This window comes from Pseudorca crassidens, chromosome 20 (assembly GCF_039906515.1).
Source record: "Pseudorca crassidens isolate mPseCra1 chromosome 20, mPseCra1.hap1, whole genome shotgun sequence".
NCBI classification, from domain to species: Eukaryota; Metazoa; Chordata; class Mammalia; order Artiodactyla; family Delphinidae; genus Pseudorca; species Pseudorca crassidens.
The window spans coordinates 25,794,564-25,814,709 of record NC_090315.1 but is presented as its reverse complement, the minus strand read 5'-3'; the positions used below and the strand labels follow the sequence as shown (position 1 = coordinate 25,814,709).

Here is a 20,146-nt window from a genome sequence, read left to right as displayed (position 1 = left end):
AACTGCTGACTGTCAGGTCCTACCTAGCCCTGTGTTTTCCAGCAGTGTTCTCCAGGGGCAGCGCATCCTGGTCCCAGGCAGCCCACTGAAGGGCATTCTGCTTCCTGGGCCTTTCTCTAAAGGGACTTGTGCCCTTCTGCACCTGCCCTTGGCTGTCCTGATCTATAACTGAGTCCCCCAAGGCCTGGCTCAGGGAGAGGAGCTGGTGTCTGTGTATGCTGTGGTGGCTGGCAGGGAAGCCCAGTCCTTTTTCTGCCTTTGTTCTGGAAGGAAATATGAGTCCCCAGGAGACCTAAACAGCTGGAGGGAGGGATTCCTGGCAGGCATCCTTGGATCCTGGCCAAGGCTCTAAATGTGGAATCTAGGGTGGGGATGAACTTTCCATGAACTTGTTAGGGGCCCTAAAAGAATTCTGGGTGAGGGGGAAAGGTCTGTGTGTCAGTTTCAACCCTGAGTTGAATTTCAGACACCAGACTGGGCTCAGGAAGTGGGGCGATCACTGCCTACCCTCCGTCACCTAGCACATGGGTATATCTTGAGAAAAATGGATTTGAACTCGAGCATTGGCTGTGATTGGCAGTGGCTGCCTGTGTAGAGGATCCTTGGGCCCTTGCTGGACTTGGTGGAATAGAGTGCTGCAATCAATTAGCAATGCCTGCCCTGGGTGTGCTGCGCGGGAAGTGGGGAAGCCTTAGGCACTCAGAGTGGCATGGGAATGCATGGCAGTACCTTGGGGTCATCCCATGCCCCCAGGTATGAAGACCAAGAGGAACTCAATGGCTGTTGGCCTTCTTAGCTGGCTACCTGGCTACCTGGATATTCTTCCAGAAACTGGCTTCCTGCAGTTTCCCATGTCCCTTGGTTAAGGCAAGGGCTGAGCTGGGCTTGGATGCCACCCTTCCCATCCTACCCTATCATCACCAACCCGTACTTGCTCCTGAGGGAGTGTCGGGGGACTTTTGCTGGCTCCCACCCAAGGCTTAGCTGTGAACAGGCTGCCGAACCAGGTGCATTCAGAAGTAGGCACTGCTCTCAGAGGACCTGCAGCAGCTCAGAGGAGGGGCCTGGGCCTCCAGCTGCTAGGGAAAGCCTTAATTTTTAAAAAAATGTGGTTAAAAACTCATAACATAAAATTTACCATCTTAATCATTTTCAAGTGTATAGTGTAGTTGTGTTAAGTATATTCATATTGCTGTGACACAGATCTCCAGAACTTTTTTGTCTTGTAAATCTGAAACTCTGTTACCATCAAACGCCTCCCCTCCAGATCATGGTAACCACCTTTCTACTTTCTGTCTCTATGAATTTGACTATTGTAAGTCCTTCATATGATTCATTCATTCATATATGTGGAATCAGTCTTTCTGTCACTGGCTTATTTCACTTAGGATAAAGTCCTCAAGGTTCATCCAGGTCAGAACTTCCTTCCTTTTTAAGGATGAATAATATTCCATTGTATGTATATGCTACATTTTTTTATCCATTCATCCATCACTGGACACTTGGGTTGCTTCCACATTTGGCTGTTGTGAATAATGCTGCTGTGAACATGGCTGTGCAAATCTCTTTGAGATTCTGCTTTCAATTCTTTTGGATATATTTCCAGAAGTGAGATTGCTGGATCATATGGTAGTTCTATTTTTACATTTTTTAGGAACTGCCATACTGATTTCCACAGTAGCTGCACCATTTTAGGCTTCACTGTTTGAACCTCCTGCATTTGTACTTTCATTTCTTAGTCGACTCTCAGTACATCTGTGAAGTGTTACTGTCCCTGTTTGACAGAAGAGGTTGCTGAGGCTAGACTTGCCCAAACCCAGCCCTGTTCAGCAACCTGTGGCAGAACTACGGCCAGGATGGAGGCTGCCTGGCTCCCTCCTGAGACTCAGTCCCCGCCAGGCACTCACCCCCTCACCCCTGCCCCAACACTCATAGACCTCGGCAGTGGGGTTGTGAAGGGCAGTCAGAGGGCAACTCTGAGAGGGAGGGTCTGAAGCTCCCAGGATCAGGGTCCTTCCCTCTGAATGTCAGGGCTTAGAAGGCCTTCCTGACCTCCAGCTGGCTTCCAAAACCACAATGCTGCTTGGTCTGGGTAACAAAGGTGGATGCAGCGGACCCAGTGGCATGGCCCAGTGGCATGGCCCATTGGCATGGCCCAGTGGTGCAGGGGGGCCTGTAGGGAGGCAGAGAGTTTCCTCAGCTGTGTAAGCACGCAGGCCCAGCACAGCCAGGACTGTTTTATTCAGGAGAAACAGAAAGTCCAGACTCTTATGAGCAATTCCCTGATTTTACTAAAATGTGTCTGACCTGAAGCTTCAGTGTGATGTTTGACTTGGTTCACCCTTCTCTTCATTTAATGGAAGGGAAACTGAGGCCCAAAGAAGGGAGGGAAGAGCCCAGGTCTCCTGCCTCCCGGCCACATTCCTCCTGGAGCAGAAGCACATTCCCAAGGGGCCACAGAGACAGCTGGTGCCCACCTCCCCACTCCTCCCAAGCCCCATCCACCACAGGTTGCTTCAAGTCTTTCCTGGATGCTGATCCAGTGGAATCCTGAGAGCTGGTGGCACCGTATGTCACTGAAGCCAGTCTCTCCCCTGGTGTCCTGTCTAGGTAGAGAGGGACAGGGGATGGAATCTGCTGGTTTCAACCACAAGCTAACTCTTACTATTATAACAACCCAAAGGGCCCGTTTTAACAGATGAGAAAACTGAGGCTAAGAGGCCGTGGTCAGTGAATGGCAGCAGCAGGCATTTGAACCCAGGTCTGTTCTGACTCAGGTTCTTGCTTTTAACCTCAGGGCCACATTTCTCTCTGCCCCAGGATCTCCATCCATGTGCAGGAGACAGACATCCCTGGGGAGCTACTTGTGACACGAGGCGGCAGCCTCAGAACCACGCCCCCTGCAGAGGCTCTAGCAGCTGCCCATCCAGGTGAACAGGACTCACCTGGGCCCACGTGCTACCCCCAGGCCCCTGGGACTGAGTCAGGAAAACATAACCCAAAAGGAGCCGGGGTGTTTTCCCCACTGTGGAAGCGGAGCAGCGACTGCGGAGCAAAGGCCAAAGAGAAACAGGGATCTGGGCCTGAGCCCGCCATGACACCAAGCAGGGCCTGGAGGGACAAGGGAGCCGATGCCAGGACCCCAGGCCTGCAGCAGGACACAGGCCCAGGAGCAGGGAACCCTGAGCCTGGAAAAGACTACACAGCCAGGGGCACGAGCAGAGCTGAAGCAGGAAGGAGGACACCCCCAGGAGCTGAGGCGGGCAGCCTGTTTCTGGGTAAGTGAGGGCATTGCTATGTGCCCCGAGGTGAGTGAGTTTGAAAGGCCTACTCTGGGAGGCCTCCCTGAAGCTTCCAGGGAGAGAGAATGTGGGTGTTGGGGAGTCGAAGACTGGGAACAGCCTGCCAGCACATCCCAGGGCTGGAGACCAAGGCACGGAGATGCAGCAGGCTGAGCTCATGTTGGCTCTAGCCATCGGAGAGGAGGGAACCCATGGGGCTCAACTCGGATTTCTCAAAGCCACCTGCCTGCCCGATACTATTGGTATCATTCTGGATTGAGACAGGGAAGGCTTCTGCTAAAAGGCAAATCCATTAACTGGTATATATAACCCACTATCAACCATTTGCACTCAGTGGGCTGACTCTCATCCAGGATTGGGAAGGGGCTGCTGACCTGCTTTCTGTCCCAATGGTGGTGGGAGGCGTCCTTGTGTTCCTGTGACCTAAAGGGCCTCAACTCCTCCAGCCCTTAGGGCCACACCCTCGTTGGTCTGAGCCCTCATCCCATATGGCTGCTGGAAGGCCACCATTTGCTGACTCCCTGTTCCAGAATTTCTGGAGGTCCCTGAGGAAGGGCTGAGCATTCTGCAGGTCATCCTGGTGCCCCTTGCCAGTTCCGGGCTCCACGGTTGCCCTGTGCTGTGCTCTGACTTCTCTGGCTGCTTCCTCTCCCCTTGCATGACCTGGTCCAGATGTGGACATAGGCCTCCCTTAATTCCTGAAACACAGCTGAGAGCAGGCTGTGACTTTAGAGCCTTTTCTGAGACTTGAGATGGTGATAAAGCCAATGTTAGCTGAGGACTCCCTGTGAGCCGAGCCTCGGGCATTTGTGGTGGCGTTTACCCTCACAGGCCTGTGGAGTGGAGACACGTGAAACACAGGAGGGGCTAAGAAGCACGTTTAAGGTCACAAGGTCAGTGCTGACAGAGCCAGGATCTGACGGTTGGGCTCCAGAAGAGAAGGCAGTTACTTTGCAGTGAAGGAGACTTCAGACTGGAATTCTAGACGTGGATTCTCTGCGACACACCCAGGCTTTCCAGGGGCCCAGGAAACAACACAATCATGCAAATGTTACCCCCTTGTAGTCTAGGGCTTGGGCTCACCTTTGCAGACACAAAAAAGGTACACAATATGCTCTCAAAGCAAATTCAGTCTTCTACTTTGGGGAGCAGAAAGTGGCTTGTGAGACAAACTAAGAGAAAATAGAAGTATTTCCCCTGCTCTGGGTCCAGGGTTGCAGAGGTCATGGAGTTGTTCCTGGAACACTCTGAGTACTCCCTCGATAAGCCCCCAACAAACTGGCAGAAGCCGTTTTTGAACCAAGTGGGTCTGGGACTGGGGGTGGGGGGGAGCTGAGAGGTGGGGACGGCACGAAGGAGGCTCACAGGTTGCTGTCTCCCGAACAGACGACAGTCCAGCCCCGCCAGCCCCCTTCGAGCATCGGATGGTGAGTGTGAGGGAGACCTCGACCTCAGCGGGCTACACAGTGTGCCAGCACGAAGTCCTGGGAGGGTAAGCTGGCCTTCTGCCTTGATGAGGGGCGGGGCAACTGGACAGCTGCGTGCCGCTGTGGTTCTCAGGAACTGATCGATGGAGCCACCGCCAGGAGTGGGATGTCCCGCACAGCATGGGAGTGGGCGGAGGGCTCACAAAGAGTGGGTGAGGAGATATCCGTGGAGTGCAGGAGGGCCCGCATGGTGTGAGTGAGATGAAGTGTAGGGTGCAGGAGGGCCCACAGTGCGGGCCTGAGACCCGTGTAATGGAGGTGGCACAGGAGTTGACATGGGGTGGGGTAAGAGGGATGTCCTCTAGGGTGCAGGACGGCCTGGGTGGTGTGGGTGACAGGGACACCACCTGGGGTGCAGGATGGGCTGGGTTCTGTGGGTTGGGGGGACATCCTCTGGGGTGCAGGATGGCCCACATATATGGGGTGAAGAAGCTCTTTTCCAGGTTCAGAGCCCGTGGGTGTGCGGGTGGTGACTGATAACTCTGGGGTGCAGGGTAATCCCTGTGGTGTGTGCGGAGTAGAGGTAGGACCAGAAAGCCCAGGGTCCAGGATGGGGCTGGCCCACCACATGGCGGGTGTGCTTCTGGGGCTCTGAGACTGCTCTGTCATCATATCTCTGCAGGGGCCGGTTTGGCCAGGTCCACAGATGCACGGAGAAGGCCACGGGCCTCTCGCTGGCGGCCAAGATCATCAAAGTGAAGAGTGCCAAGGACCGGGTGAGGTTTTTGCCCCAGGCCAGTGGGTGTCCCGGACCAAGCTCAGGATTCCTTCACTTCCCTCTGGGCCACCCTGGACCCCACACTGCACCAGGCCCCTCCACTCTGAGCAGGAAACCTAGCCACCTTTCCTGCCTCTTTTCCATGACTCCCACACTCCAGTCAGCAGGTCACCTTGCACCCTGGGCAACAGGTCCTCCTAGACCTCCAGGGTTCCTTTTTGGGCTTCAGGTTTCCTATCTGTGAAATGGGTGGGCCCTTGCTGCTGTAAGAAGCTGGTGTGGGTGGTGAGTTGAGGAAAGCTGGTGTGAGAACAGGAAATGAGGATGCAGGGTGGGGATGTGTGTGTCTTGGGAAGGGCAGCTGACTTCTCTTCCTGACCCATTTCTTGGAAACTCCTCTCCCCTTTGGCTCCACAAGGAGGATGTGAAGAACGAGATCACCATCATGAACCAGCTCAGCCATGTGAACCTGATCCAGCTCTACGATGCCTTTGAGAGCAAGAACAGCTTTACCCTTGTCATGGAGTAGTGAGCATGGGAGACGGGGCCAGGGCTCGGGGTGGGGCTGGGAACTGAGATTCCAGCAAAACTCTCCCTTTCCTTCCCCTCTCAGTGACACCCAGGGAAAGGCATCACCTCCTCTGCCTGACCTCCAACATAGAGCACAGAGGACAAAGCCATTTGTCACAAACCAGCAGCCAGTGAACCTGATTTGACCTACAGATATTGTTTTGGCCTACACAATTTTTAGTAATTTTGATTTAGTTGTTAACTAAATTTAGTTGTTAGTTGGAAATTGGGAAATTTCACATTAAAACCTAGATGTCTAGCTTTCCTTGCAAATATAAAAGATCTGGTAATGCTGGATCTACATTTCCAGTTGGAAGTGGTGTGATGGAGCTCATAGTAACTGACCTTTGTAGACGGGGCAATCAAACTCCCATTTGCTACAGTCCCTATCACTTCCAGCTACCCATGACGTTGAGGCCAGGGGCTCAGGGGACATTTATTATTGTGCTTGTGTTGCTATTTTCCTTCTGGTGGGACTGAGGATAGTGAAATATTTGTCATGTCAGTTCTCTATAAAAAGTGGAAAAAGAAGTTAGACTAAGGGCTATGTGTTCTAAGAAAAGTTTTGTCTTACATCTGGTCTGATTTAGGCTTCTTGCCATGTAGGTACTAATTGGCCCCTGTAGGCCAATGAGCTTACAACCTTGGCCTAGAGTATCAAGAGTGAGTATCCAGAGTGAGCCTGGATGATCAACACTGCAGATAAGCCCCAGTCTCCCATCTGGCCCATCGCTTCCTTTTTACCACCCATACTCTGAGCTGGGAATGGACAAGAGCAAAGGTCCCCGTAAAACCCCAGATGGCAGTGGCACCCTTGGGCTCACCTGGTGATGAGTGGGCCAGTCTTCTGAGAGCCCTGCTCAGTCAGTGCTTGCCTCTTCCTTTGCCTTGGCAGTGTGGATGGGGGTGAGCTCTTTGACCGGATCACAGAAGAGAAGTACAACCTGACTGAACTGGATGTGGTGTTGTTCACCAAGCAGGTCTGCGAGGGTGTGCAATACCTCCATCAGCAGTACGTCCTGCACTTGGACCTCAAGGTCAGGCTCCGCCCTGGGCATGTGGCGGTTGGGTGCCCTGGTTCCTGAGCCTCTGCTGCTCTCTCATCTTTGAGAGCTCTGTCAGCACCCAATCCTGGCTTCCATTCCTTGCTCTGCCATTGCCTACTTCTGGAGTCTAGGGCAGGCCAAGTCTCTGAGCCTCAGTTCCTCCATCTGTGACATGTGGAAAATAGGTACCTCATTAAGTGTTCTTTGACGATCAAATGATACAGTGACTTTTTTCTATAAAAAAATCTCTAAGATTAGTTTTTAAAAACTAAAATAGAAACATGCATGTGGTAACAAGTATAGACAATATAGAAATGTATGAAATGCACAGTGAAAGTTCTTCCCACTCAGTCTCTGTGCTGAGAGGTCTTCTGTATTAGCAATTTGGCATGACAAACACACACACACACAAGGGATCATACTATACATCTCGTTTTTAAACTTGCCCTTTTTAGTTAACAGTACACTGTAGACATCTTTTCTCATTCTCTTTAAGGGCCATGGTATAGTCCATTGAATGAATGCATTACAGCTTCTTTTGTCTACCTGACAAAAAGTAAGCACGAGGTAGCCATTCTTTTCTTTCTTTTTTGTACATGGGTTTATTTCTGGGATGTCTATTCTGTTCCATTGATCTACATGTCTGCCTTTTTATGCCTATATTATACTATTTTGATTAGTGTAGCTTAGTTATAGTTTGAGATCAGGAAGTGTGATGACTCCAATTTTTTAGATTCTACTTATAACTGAGATCATACAGTAAGTGTCTTTCTCTGTCTGATTTATTTCACTTTGCATAATGCCGTCAAGTTCCATCTTGTCACAAATGGCAGAATTTCCTTTTCTTTTCTTTTCTTTTTTTTTTTTGACTGTGCCTTGTGACATCTTCGTTCCCCAACCAGGGATCAAACCCATGCCCCCTGAAGTGGAAGTGTGGAGTCTTGATCACTGGACTGCCAGGGAAGCCCCACATTTGACTACTAAGCACTTGAAATATAACCAGTGTGAGTGAGGAACTGAATTTTAAATTTTATTAATTTAAATCTAAAAATTGACATGATTAAATTATTGAAAAACTTTAAGTATATTTGGAACAATTTCAATATGTTAATTTGTTTTTCAAAAGCTATCAATTTCATGAAATCTAAATACAAATAATTCATGAGATCTAAATACATCTAAAGTATTTCTGATGAAAATTTAGTGTCTGATTTGAGATGTGCTATAAATGTAAAATGCACACTGGACTTCAAAGGCAATATGATAAAAATAATGGAAAATGTTTCATCGATATTTTTTATTTTGGTAACTTATTGAAATGGTAGTGTTTTTGATATATCAGGCCAGAGAAAATTATTATTAAAATTAAGTTTTAGAAAATACTTTGAGATGAATGAAAATGAGAACACAACATGCCAAGACTTATGGGGGTGCATCTAAACTAGGAATGAAATTTGTAATTGCAAATACTTATATATTAAAAAGAACATCTCAAACCAATAATCTAACATTCCATCTTAAGAAACTAGAAAAAGAAGAGCAAGCTAAACTCAAAGCAAGCAGAGGATACAAATAAGAAAGGTTAGAGCAGAAATAATTGAAACAGAGAACAGAGAAACAGTAGAGAAAATCAATGAAACCAAAAGTTGGTTCTTTGAAAAGATCAATAAATTGACAAATCTTTAGCTATATTGAACTAGAGAGAAGACTCAAATTACTAAAATTAATGGAATGAAAGAGGGGGCATCACTACCAAGCCTTACAGAAATAAAGATTATAAGGGAATGTTATGAAAAATTGTATGCCAGTAAATTAGATAATGTAGATAAAATGGAAGAATTCCCCCAAAAGACACAAACTTCTGAAAACTCACTCAAAAGGAATAGAAAATCTGAATAGACTTGTAACAAGTAAAACAATCAAATTGGTGTAAAAAGCTACCCACAAAGAAAAGCCTAGGCCCATGTGGCTTCACTGGTGAATTCTACCAAATGTTTAAAGAATTAATACCAATCCTTCACAAACTGTTCCAAAAATTAGAAGAGAATAAAACACTTCCTCACTCATTTTATGAGACAAGACTTATCCTGATTCCAAAACCAGGCAGACATCACTTCTTGTGATGAAACTACAGACGAATATCCCTTGTGAATATAGATGTAAAAATTCTCAATAAAAAATTAGTAAACTGAATACAGCAACATTTAAAAAGGGTTATACAGGGCTTCCCTGGTGGCGCAGGGGACAGGGGTTTGTGCCCCGGTCCAGGAAGAGCCCACATGCAGCGAAGTGGCTGGGCCTGTGAGCCATGGCCACTGGGCCTGCGCGTCCGGAGCCTGTGCTCCGCAACAGGACAGGCCACAACCGTGAAAGGCCCGTGTACCGCAAAAAAAAAAAAAAAAAAAAAAAAAAGGATTATACACATCACAAAGTGGGATTTGTCCCAAGAGTGCAAGGTTGGTTTAACATATGAAAAATCAATCAATGTAATATGCCATATTAAAAGAATAAAGGACAACATCACATGATCATTTTAGTAGCTAGAAAAATCACTTGACAAAATCAAACAACTTTTCATGGTGAAAACACTAAACAAATTAGGTATAGAAGAGAACTCCTTAACCTGATAAAAGTCATCTATGAAAAACACACAGCTAATTTTAAACTTAATGATAAAATGTTGAATGTTTACCTTTTAACATCAGAAACAAGACATGGGTGTATATTCTTGCCATTTCTATTAAACATTGTACTTGTGGTTCTAACCAGGGCAATTAGGCAAGAGAATAAATAAAAGACATCCAGATTGGAGAGGAAGAAGTAAAATTCTATTCACAGATGACATGATTTTGATATAGAAAATCCTAAGGAGGGTGGAGGGAAACTATTAGAACTAATAAATTAGTTCAGCAATGTTGTAGGATGTAAGATGTAAAAATCAATTGTATTTCCATACATTAGCAGTTGACATTCTGTAAATAAAATTAAGAAAACTATTTCATTTACAGTAGCATCAGAAAGAATACAATACTTAGAAATGAATTTGACCAAAGATGTATAAGCCTTATATTCTGAAAACTATGAAACATTGTTGAAAGAAATTAAAGATGGCATAAGTAAATGGAAAGACATCCCATATTCGTAGATCAGAAAACTTAATATTGTTAAGATGGCAATACTCTCCAAAATGATCTGTGTGTTCAGTGCAATCCTATCAAAATCACAGCTGGCTTCTTTGCAGAAATTAATGATCTAATCCTAAAATTCAGATGGAAATTTATGGGACCCAGAATAGCAAAAACAATCTCGAAAAAGGACAAATTTGGAGGACTCACATTTCCCAACTTCAAAACTTACTACTAAGCTACAGAAATCAAAACTGTATTATGATGTAAGGACAGACAGACAGATCAATGGAATACCATTGAGAGTCCAGAATTAAACCCTTATATTTGTGGTCAATAGATTTTTGAAAAAAGTGCCATGACAATTCAATGGGCAAAGAATAGTCTTTTCAGCAAATGGTGCTGGGGCACCATGCTTGATATCCACATGAAAGTTGAACCCCTACCTCATAATATATACAAATATTAACTCAAAATGGTTATAGACCTAAAGGTAAGAGCTAAAACTATAAAGTTCTTAGAAGAAAGCATAGGAGTATATTATATATGAATCAAAAGCTCAAGCTATAAGAGCAAAGTTGATAAATTACACTTCATCAAAATTAGAAACCGTTATGTTTCGAAGGACACCATAATGAAAATGAAATAACAGCCCACAGAATGGGAGAAAATATTTTCAAATCATATATCTGATAAAGAACTTGTATCTAGGATATATAAAGAACTCTTACAACTCATTGAGAAAGACAAATTTGAAAATGGGCAAAGAATTTGAATAGACATTTATCCAATGAGGATATAAAAATGGCCAATAAGCACATGAAAAGATTTTTAACATCATTAGTCAGAAGAGAAATGTAAATCAAAAGTACAATGAGATACTATTTCACACCCATTGGATTAGCTAAAATAAAAAATAAAAATGGCAGACAAGAAGTGTTACTAGGATTTGGAGAAATTGGAACTCTCGTACATTGCTGGTGGGATTGTAAAGTTGTGCATCCACTTTAGAAAACAATTTGGCAGTTCCTATAACGTTAAACAAAGAGTTATCATATGACCCAGCAATTTCACTTCTAGGCATATACTCAAGAATTGAAAACAGAAGTCAACACAAAAACTTGTACACAAATGTCCTTAGCAGCATTATGCATAATAGCCAAAAAGTAGAAAAAACCCCAATGTTTACTAACTGATGAATAGATAAACAAAATGTGGTAGGTACTGTCCTTACAATGAATATTATTCAGCCATGAAAAGGAATCAAGTATTGGTACATGAATGAACCTTGAAAATATTATGCTGACTGAAAGAAATCAGATGCAAAAGGTCACATATTTATGATTCATATGATTCCATTTATATGAAATGACCAGAACAGGCAAATCTACAGAGACAGAAAATACATTAGTGATTGCCAGGAGTTGTGGGTGAGGAGGATGGAGAGTGACTGCTGATGAATATGGGTTTTTTTTTTTTGAAGTGCTGAAAATGTTCTAAAATTAGATAGTGGTGAACTATCTACTGAAAACCACTGAATTGTACACTTTAAAATGGTAATTTTTTTATGATCTCATGTTTTATTATTTATTTATTATTTATGTTTATTATTTATATTTCAATAATTTATGTTTATTATTTATATTTCAAAATTTTAGGAAAATTAAGTTCACCTATTTCTTTTTACTTATTTAATGTGGCTATTAGAAAATTTTGAATTATATATGTAGCTCACATTATATTTCTATTGGACAGTGTTGTTCTAGACCTTACAAAGAAGACATGAAGACTTTTTGTTTTAGTTTTATTTATTTATTTGGATTTTTAAATAAATTAATTTATTTTTGGCTGCGTTGGGTCTTCGTTGCTGCATGCGGGCTTTCTCTGGTTGTGGCAAGTGTGGGCTACACTTCCTTGTGGTGCGCGGGCTTCTCATTGCAGTGGTTTCTCTTGCTGCGGAGCATGGGCTCTAGGTGCATGGGCTTCAGTAGTTGTGGCAGGTGGTCTCAGTAGTTGTGGCTCACGGGCTCTAGAGCACAGGGTCGATAGTTGTGGCGCACAGGCCCAGTTGCTCTGCGGCATGTGGGATCGTCCCTGACCAGGGCTCGAACCCATGTCCCCTGCATTGGCAGGCGGATTCTTAACCACTGCACCACCAGGGAATTCCCAAGACATGAAGATTTTTAATCATCAACTTCCTGAACCTATCTGAGGGATTTCACAACCGCTTTGTAACGTAAATAGCAATAAAAACTTCTGTTAGGAGAAATAGTACCTGACATTTGCTTCATAAGCTGGAAAGTTTTTAATGCATACTCTGTCATTTGATCTTCCCACCCTCCCAGGAGGAAGGCAGGAAGAGGTTATTATTCCCATTTTACAGATGGAGACACTGAGTTTCCGGAATGGGAAAGTACTCATCTAGGGCTAGGGACCCTGGTAATGGACCCCTGGACCTCAGGCACTGGCCTTAGGTCTCTAGATCCTTTATACCATAAGCCCTCCATCTGCCCTCCACCCCTACCCCTATCCAAATTTGTCTGGCACAAGCAACGAGAATCGTTCCAGTCTCCCTCAGGGCCTCCAAGCTGATCTGAAACACTTAAGAGAAGTATGTCAAGTCCAGCACCTCCATCCCATGGGTCACAGCTGTCACCACAAAATGGCAGGTTGACATTTTGCAGCTCTGATCTCCTTGACCAAGCTACTGCAGATTTGGTCTCACCCCTGAGATTCTGATGTAATCAGGTCAGGGTTGGGGCCTGGGTGTTGGGACTTTTGAGGACTTCCTTGATGATTCTAGCGGGCAGCCAGGGTTTGGAGCCGCCACCCCAAGCCAATGGTCACAAACAATCAGCTTGTGGGCCAAATCCGCATCCCAGACATGTCGTGTTTGATTCCTATACGTGATGAATGCATGCTTAAATTGGATTAAGTTGTCAACATTTAAAAGCATGGAATTTTTACTTAAACCTGGATTTCTGGCTTCCCTTGAGGACTGAGGAACTCTGGCGACTGGGCCTGCATTCCTGTGTGGTGGCCAGTGGCTGGAGCTGAGCAGTGGCTGCCCCTTTACCCAGGGCAGGAGTTCTCCAGTTCCCCACCGTCCATACTACTCCTTATTGTCTCACACTAGGCCACATCATTTATTTTCAATATCTATCCATCCCTATAGGGCTGCCCTGTAGGGCTTTCCCTTGCAGGCTGGGAAACTGAGGCCTATTGACAACTAAGTGTGGGAACTCAGACCTTCTTAGCTGTTGATTAAGCTATGCTAACTTCTCTTTCTTTCCCAGCCTGAGAACATACTGTGTGTCAATCAGACGGGACACCAAATTAAGATCATTGACTTCGGGCTGGCCAGAAGGTAAGGGAGTTTTATTTCGGTGGTTTGACAGAGCTCCTTGGAAACCCTTGGTGGCTCTCTTGGACATGGTTACCTACAACTCAGCCAATTTTTGAGTTTTGGGACGGATATAAGAAAGCTCTCTCACTGAGGCTGGCAGCCTTTACAAAGACTGCGTAGAGAGGCCTCGTTACTACTGCAGGGGGCGGCTTTGTGCGGCGGGCTCTGCTTCTCCTTAAAAGGCTGTGGGATTAACAGTATTTCAAACCACCTGTGTGAACAGAGAGGGGAGTGATAAAGGGGGTCACTGAATGGGGGTGCTGGGAAGCTCCTTCTATTCATCCTGCAGGCCTCCTGGGGCCAAGATGTACTGGGCTGTGTGATGCATTCATCACCAACCCTGCCCTCCAGAAAATGACTAGGTTAAATAGGATGGTGCCATGGGTAAGTGGTTCTGGGCACTCAGGACTGGGTTAGATCTTGGTAAAATGGTGATACAATGCAGTGCCCGCTGATATGGGCAATAATGAAGTTTAAATGAGATAATACATCAACAGTGGAGACCCATTCTATGAGGGTGATTAGGTTCTCAAGTTTCAGTGCATAAAGAGAATATCATATATAATTTAAAAAACATCTTAAAGTCCCTTAAAACGCCTAAAGCCTAGTGACATATAGTTTTACTGTTGGATCCTCATGCTTGATGAACACCGTGTCTCTGCAGGGCTCTTGCCCATGGCGTGCACAACCAGTGGTGTGGCTGTAGCAGACCCTTGGCATTGGGGAGGGCATCCACAGTCTGTGAAGATGGCAATAAATGTATGTTCATCCTCCAGGCTTCCTCCAGAATTCTATTTCCACCAAGAATGACATTTCTCTGAGAATCACATACTTTCTAGATATGTCTTCACACCACGGCTTCAAATCTTGAAATGTTCTTACTCTAATGGTCATTTTCCACACAGAAGTTGTTTTTGTCACTTTCGGAGCCTTGCAGCATCTACCACTCCATCCACAAGGGGGGAAAGGAGCACTTCATCCCCATGGTGGCAGAGCCGTGCCTGAGCTCAGCCTCTGGTGTCCAGCACTGGCCTCCCAGAGGGGGCGTTCAAACCCACAGTGGTGGTCCTCCTAGGTCACTTCCCCACTGGTTGGAGAGGTAAATGTCACCTCTTTGCAGGTGTGAAAGGTACATTTTCAGGGCCCCACATGATGGATAGGAGGCTAAGTGTGGTATTGGAGCAACAGCAGAGGGAAGTTCTTACCACCGCGCTGTACCTTCAGGGTCCACACTACACAGCACACTGCATTTCATGAACAGTCCCGAATCCCCCAACCCACTCAATCCATAATGTAAAAAATTTGCTTAATATTTTCCCAAATAATGTTGTATAAAATTGGGATGCATCCTATACACTTGCACACCTTATGCACCAGGGCGTGTTTCTCAACCTATTTTTCATGTCTCCACCTGCCCGACAAAGAGCCTTTTTAACCATTTCTTTCCTAATCCCTCAGTCCCTTCCTCTTGAAATGTAATGCCACAGGTGTATTGTGTATCTGTTTACGTACTGTGGCCCTTTGGAGAGCCGCAGACCGTTGTAATAGCTAAGATTTTTTTGCCCTTCCCCCAAGAACCACTGTTCCCTCACTGTGGGGCAATATATTCTTCATTCAGACCTCACACACTAGTGTATGCAGGACCCTACCAAATGCCGGGTGACCAATTGCCAAATGAGGATTTACAGTGACACACTGTGAATTCAGAGCAAGAAGTAACCACCTGAGGTTCCTGGAGTCTGGGACGTCTCTGAGCAGCCAGAAGAGATGAATGGACAGGGTTTTGTTACCTGCAGGCAGTAGTGTGCTGGTAAATGTTTAACAACCCACTGCGGCTGGGGCATGAGAGGAGGTGGGGTTGATTTGTAACCTTTGCTAACTTTGGCTGATTTCAAGCTACCAACATGACGTCACTGAGTGCAGAGTTGGGAGGAGACGTGCACCGTTGGCTCTCATGCACCCGTGAGAACCGGCTCCAGCACGACTCTGTGTGGAGGGGGGCAGGAGGGATAGTGTCAGTTAGGGACCAAGAATAGGATGCACACTGTGCATGAGCAGGCTGGCCTGGGGAAGGCAGGAGCTGTGGGTGGGACTGGGGAAGGAAGACACAGTAGAAGGTGAGGGCACTAATGGGGCATCCTGAGTAGGGAGGCTCAGATGTTGGAATGGTATCCAATAGGCCATTGAGTCTCAGATGGTGGGAGGTGAAAAGTGTTGTAGGCCAATTTACCGAAAATCGATTAGCCAAAATCTATTCCCAATACACCCTACTATATATAAAATAGATAACCAACAAGGGCCAACTGTATAGCACAGGGAACTATAGTCAATATTTTGTAATAACCTATAATGGAAAAGAATCTAAAAAGGAATATATATATATATAAAACTGAACCACTTTGCTTTACACCTGAAACAAGCACAACATTGTAAATCTATATTTCAATAAAAATTTTAAAAAATCTATTCCAAACTGTCAGTCAAATTTGTTAATCTGGTTAAGGGCATTAATGGCAATAATTTTTTTTTTTTTTTTTTTTTGCGGTACGCGGGCCTCTCACTGCTGTGGCCTCTCCCGTTGCGGAGCACAGGCTCTGGACGCGCAGGCTCAGCGGCCATGGCTCACGGGCCCAGCCGCTCCACGGCATGTGGGATCCTCCCAGACCGGGGCACGAACCCATGTCCCCTGCATCGGCAGGCGGACTCTCAACCACTGCGCCACCAGGGAAGCCCAATGGCAATAATTTTGCCAGTGGGAACAGAGGTAGAGGGCAAGTTCAAGAAAATAAACACAGGGAGCCTTATTTTTAATTTTAATTTTTTGGCCGCACAGCATGTGGGATCTTAATTCCCTGACCAGGGATCGAACCTGCACCCCCTGCATTGGGAGCACGGAGTCTTACCTACAGGACCACCAGGGAACTCCCAGGGAGCCATATTTAAGAGAAAGCCACCCATGAAAAATTGCTGGGCACTGGAGAAGTGCAGGTGTCAGAAAACATGATACTCAGGAAATTGCACTTAGTGGAACTGGGCTGACAGGTTCACAGGTTCTGGCTGTGAGATGAAAGGAAAACATCAAAAGCATCCTCAATAGTCTGGCAAACTGGTCATTCAGCAAAAAGATTCTTTGGCAAATTGGTTTTTGACAAATTGGCCTGCTTCCTGGGAAGTGTGTCCTTCTAAAAGAAGGGATCTGTGGGGGGAATGTGCAGTTTGAGAGAGCATGCTTTATGCTCCGGAATAGTTAAATGTTTGTAAAGAGGGAGGAAATGACAAATTTTCCCCATAACACGAATTATAGAAAATACAGTTGTATTTCTGGGTGGGACTATGAGAAGGCGCTGAGATTCTGAGTGCAGGTATGACCCCCAGTAGAGTAGGGCCATACAAATCTTCAGAGACTCTGACATCTAGCAAGAGGGACCAGTTTTTTGTTTGTTTTTTTTTTTGCGGTACACGGGCCTCTCACTGCTGCGGCCATCGTGGAGCACAGGCTCCGGACGCGCAGGCTCAGCGGCCATGGCTCACGGGCCCAGCCGCTCCGCGGCACGTGGGATCTTCCCAGACCGGGTCACGAACCCGCGCCCCCTGCATCGGCAGGCGGACTCCCAACCACTGCACCACCAGGGTAGCCCAAGAGGGACCAGTTTTACACCAGGCTGGGTGGTGAGAGTCATCAGTGGGTCTAAGTAGGGACATGTCAAGGGGTCGAGAATGGAGACAGAATGGGAAGTATCTTGTTTAATTATCTTGGTCTCCAGAATGTTGAGTGCAGGGATGAGCCTCCTGACTCCCAGTCCAGTGCTCAGATTGGAATCTAAGCCCATTTCATCAGATCCTTTGGCAGGGCAAGGAGTTGCCTATCTCAAACCTTATGAGGCTGCAACCTCATATGTGACCTTATGATCACAGAGGGCCTTGCGCTGGGAATCTGGAGGGGGGGTCTTAGTGGATATTTTGACACAGCTTTGGGGTGGATGGATCAGTTAACTATTGCTACAGTACTGTTGTATAACAAATCACCCCCAAATGCAGTGACTTAAAACACCAATTGTTTATTTTCCTCCACACATTTTCGAGTCAGCTGGGGAATTAGTATGCTGGACCCAACTTATACTAGCTTATGATAAGGAATCTTGTAAGCCAGTTGTTAAACATGGCCATTATTAAAAATTAAGTTGTATAAGCTTACAATTAAAGAAATTATTTTAAAACAAAGATGTTACATTTTAAAAAGTTAACACTTCCTAACTATTTCACTACATTTCACAGTTATTTATGTTCATGAGTTTATTTACGCCGATTGTTATCTATATGGTGGAAAGACTATAGAATAGTGTGCTATTGCCGATCTCTTCCCAACTCTTCATTCAGTGACATGGTGATGGTACTTTTAAATCAGACACGGTGAAATCAGTATTTACACGATTGGCAAATGCTACAAATCAAAACTTAAAAGAAATCAGATAGCTGGTTATTAAACTTTTACCCACAGACCACTGGTTGGGAGTCACTGATCTAGGCTGAATTGAACTGGGCTTGGATGCAGGTCAGTGAGGACAGGTCTGTTCCAGGTGTGTCTCATTCTCTTCTCATGGTGATGGCCGAGGAGCAAGAGGGCACGCTCCTACAGCCTAGCTTGGAATTGGCCCACCGTCACATCCACCCACATTCCACTGGCCAAAGCAGCTCATGTGACCAAGCTCACCATCAATGGGATGGGGCAGTATATGCCATCTCTAGTGGAAGGAACTACAAAGTCACATGATACAGGATGTGGCTGTAGGGCAGATGAAGCAGTGGAAACAGGAATGCATCCTGGGAAAGGGACATCCAGGGGCTGAGAGCCTGGACCTTCTCTCCTCAAGGGGAAGCCTGTTCCTCTCAGTTTGGCTCCTTGGCCCTGAGGCTCCAGTCAGGTGCCAGAGCAGGGGAGGAACAGACTGCCAGAGGAAGGCTCTAACTCTCCTCCCCTCCCTGGCTTCCCACCACAACTCAGCCACCAAGCTGATCTTTGTTGCTCTTTCACTGGATGAGTATGGTCTGTGTTGGCTCAGGGTCTGCATTTGCCTGACTCTCAGCAAATTTGGAAAAGAAGAGACTGTATTTTGAAAACGCACATCCCTGATTTAAGGGAATCAGGCACATTGGCAGGATATTTATTTTATTCTTCTCTATTTCTCAATTGCCTCATCTGTAAAATGGGAACAATAAACTTACCTACTTCATAGGGTTGTTGTGAGAATGAGAAGTTTATATAAGTAAAACTTTTAGCATGGTATCTGACGAATAGGAAGTGCCCATTAATTTTTTTAAATTAACACTTCATTTTTTAGAGGAGTTTTAGGTGCACATCAAAATTAGGGGGAAGGAACAGGGATTTCCCATTTATCCCCTGTCCCCACATGCAAAGCCTCCCCTCATCACCATTGATAAGCCTACATTGACACATCATAATCACCCAAAGTCCACAGTTTAAATTTAGGTTCACTCTTGGTGTTGTACATTCTATGGGTTTGGATAAATGTATGATGACATGTATTCATCATTATAGTATCATACAAAGTATTTTCACTGCCCTAAAAAGCCTCTGTGCTTCACCTGTTTATCTCTCCCTCCTCCCTAATCCCTGGCAACCACGGATCTTTTTACTGTCTCCACAGTTTTGCCTTCTCCAGAATGTCATATATTTGGAATCATACAGTATGTAGCCTTTTCAGACTGGCTTCTTTCACTTAGCAATATGCTTTTTTTTAAACTTTTTATTTTATATTGGAGTATAGTTGATTAACAGTGTTGTGTTAGTTTTAGGTGTTTTAGGTGTACAGTTTTGCTGTACACCTAAAGATATCTATACAGCTATATAGGTGTATAGATACACCTATATGATTCAGTTATACATATAGGTGTATCTATTCTTTTTCAAATTCTTTTCCCATTTATGTTGTTACATAATATTGAGCAGAGTTCCCTGTGCTATACAGCAGGCCCTTGTTGGTTATCCATTTTATTTATTTATTTTTATTGGAGTATAATTTCTTTACAATGTTGTGTTAGTTTCTGCTGTACAGTGCAGTGAATCAGTTAATGTATACATATATCCCTTCCCTCTTGGACCTCCCTCCCCCCAGCCACCCCACCCATCTAGAACATCACAGACAACCAAGCTGATCTCCCTGTGCTATACAGCAGGTTCCCACTAGCTATCTATTTTACACGTGGTAGTGTATTTATGTCAAACCTAATCTCCCAATTCATCCCACCCTCCCCTTTCCCACCGTGGCCACACATCCATTCTCTACGTCTGCCCTTCTATTCCTGCCCTGCAAACAGGCTCATCTGTACCATTTTTCTACATTCCACATATATGCATTAATATACGATATTTGTTTTTCTCCTTCTGACTTACTTCACTCTGTATGACAGTCTCTAGGTCCATCCACATCTCTACAAATGACCCAATTTCATTTCTTTTTGTGGCTGAGTAAT

The 20,146-nt window shown here is 45.4% G+C and overlaps 1 protein-coding gene across 2 annotated transcripts in view; it reads left to right on the top strand.

The window, feature by feature from the left end:
• MYLK3 (myosin light chain kinase 3) overlaps positions 1–20,146 on the top strand; it is a 57,716-nt gene that overhangs the window by 24,090 nt on the left and 13,480 nt on the right. For both annotated transcript variants that reach the window (XM_067719876.1, XM_067719875.1), the window contains exons 4-9: positions 2,821–3,278; positions 4,689–4,794; positions 5,412–5,505; positions 5,926–6,035; positions 6,973–7,114; positions 13,545–13,615. In XM_067719876.1, coding sequence (XP_067575977.1) covers positions 2,821–3,278; positions 4,689–4,794; positions 5,412–5,505; positions 5,926–6,035; positions 6,973–7,114; positions 13,545–13,615 — 981 coding nt within the window. The remainder of the gene's footprint in view (positions 1–2,820; positions 3,279–4,688; positions 4,795–5,411; positions 5,506–5,925; positions 6,036–6,972; positions 7,115–13,544; positions 13,616–20,146) is intronic.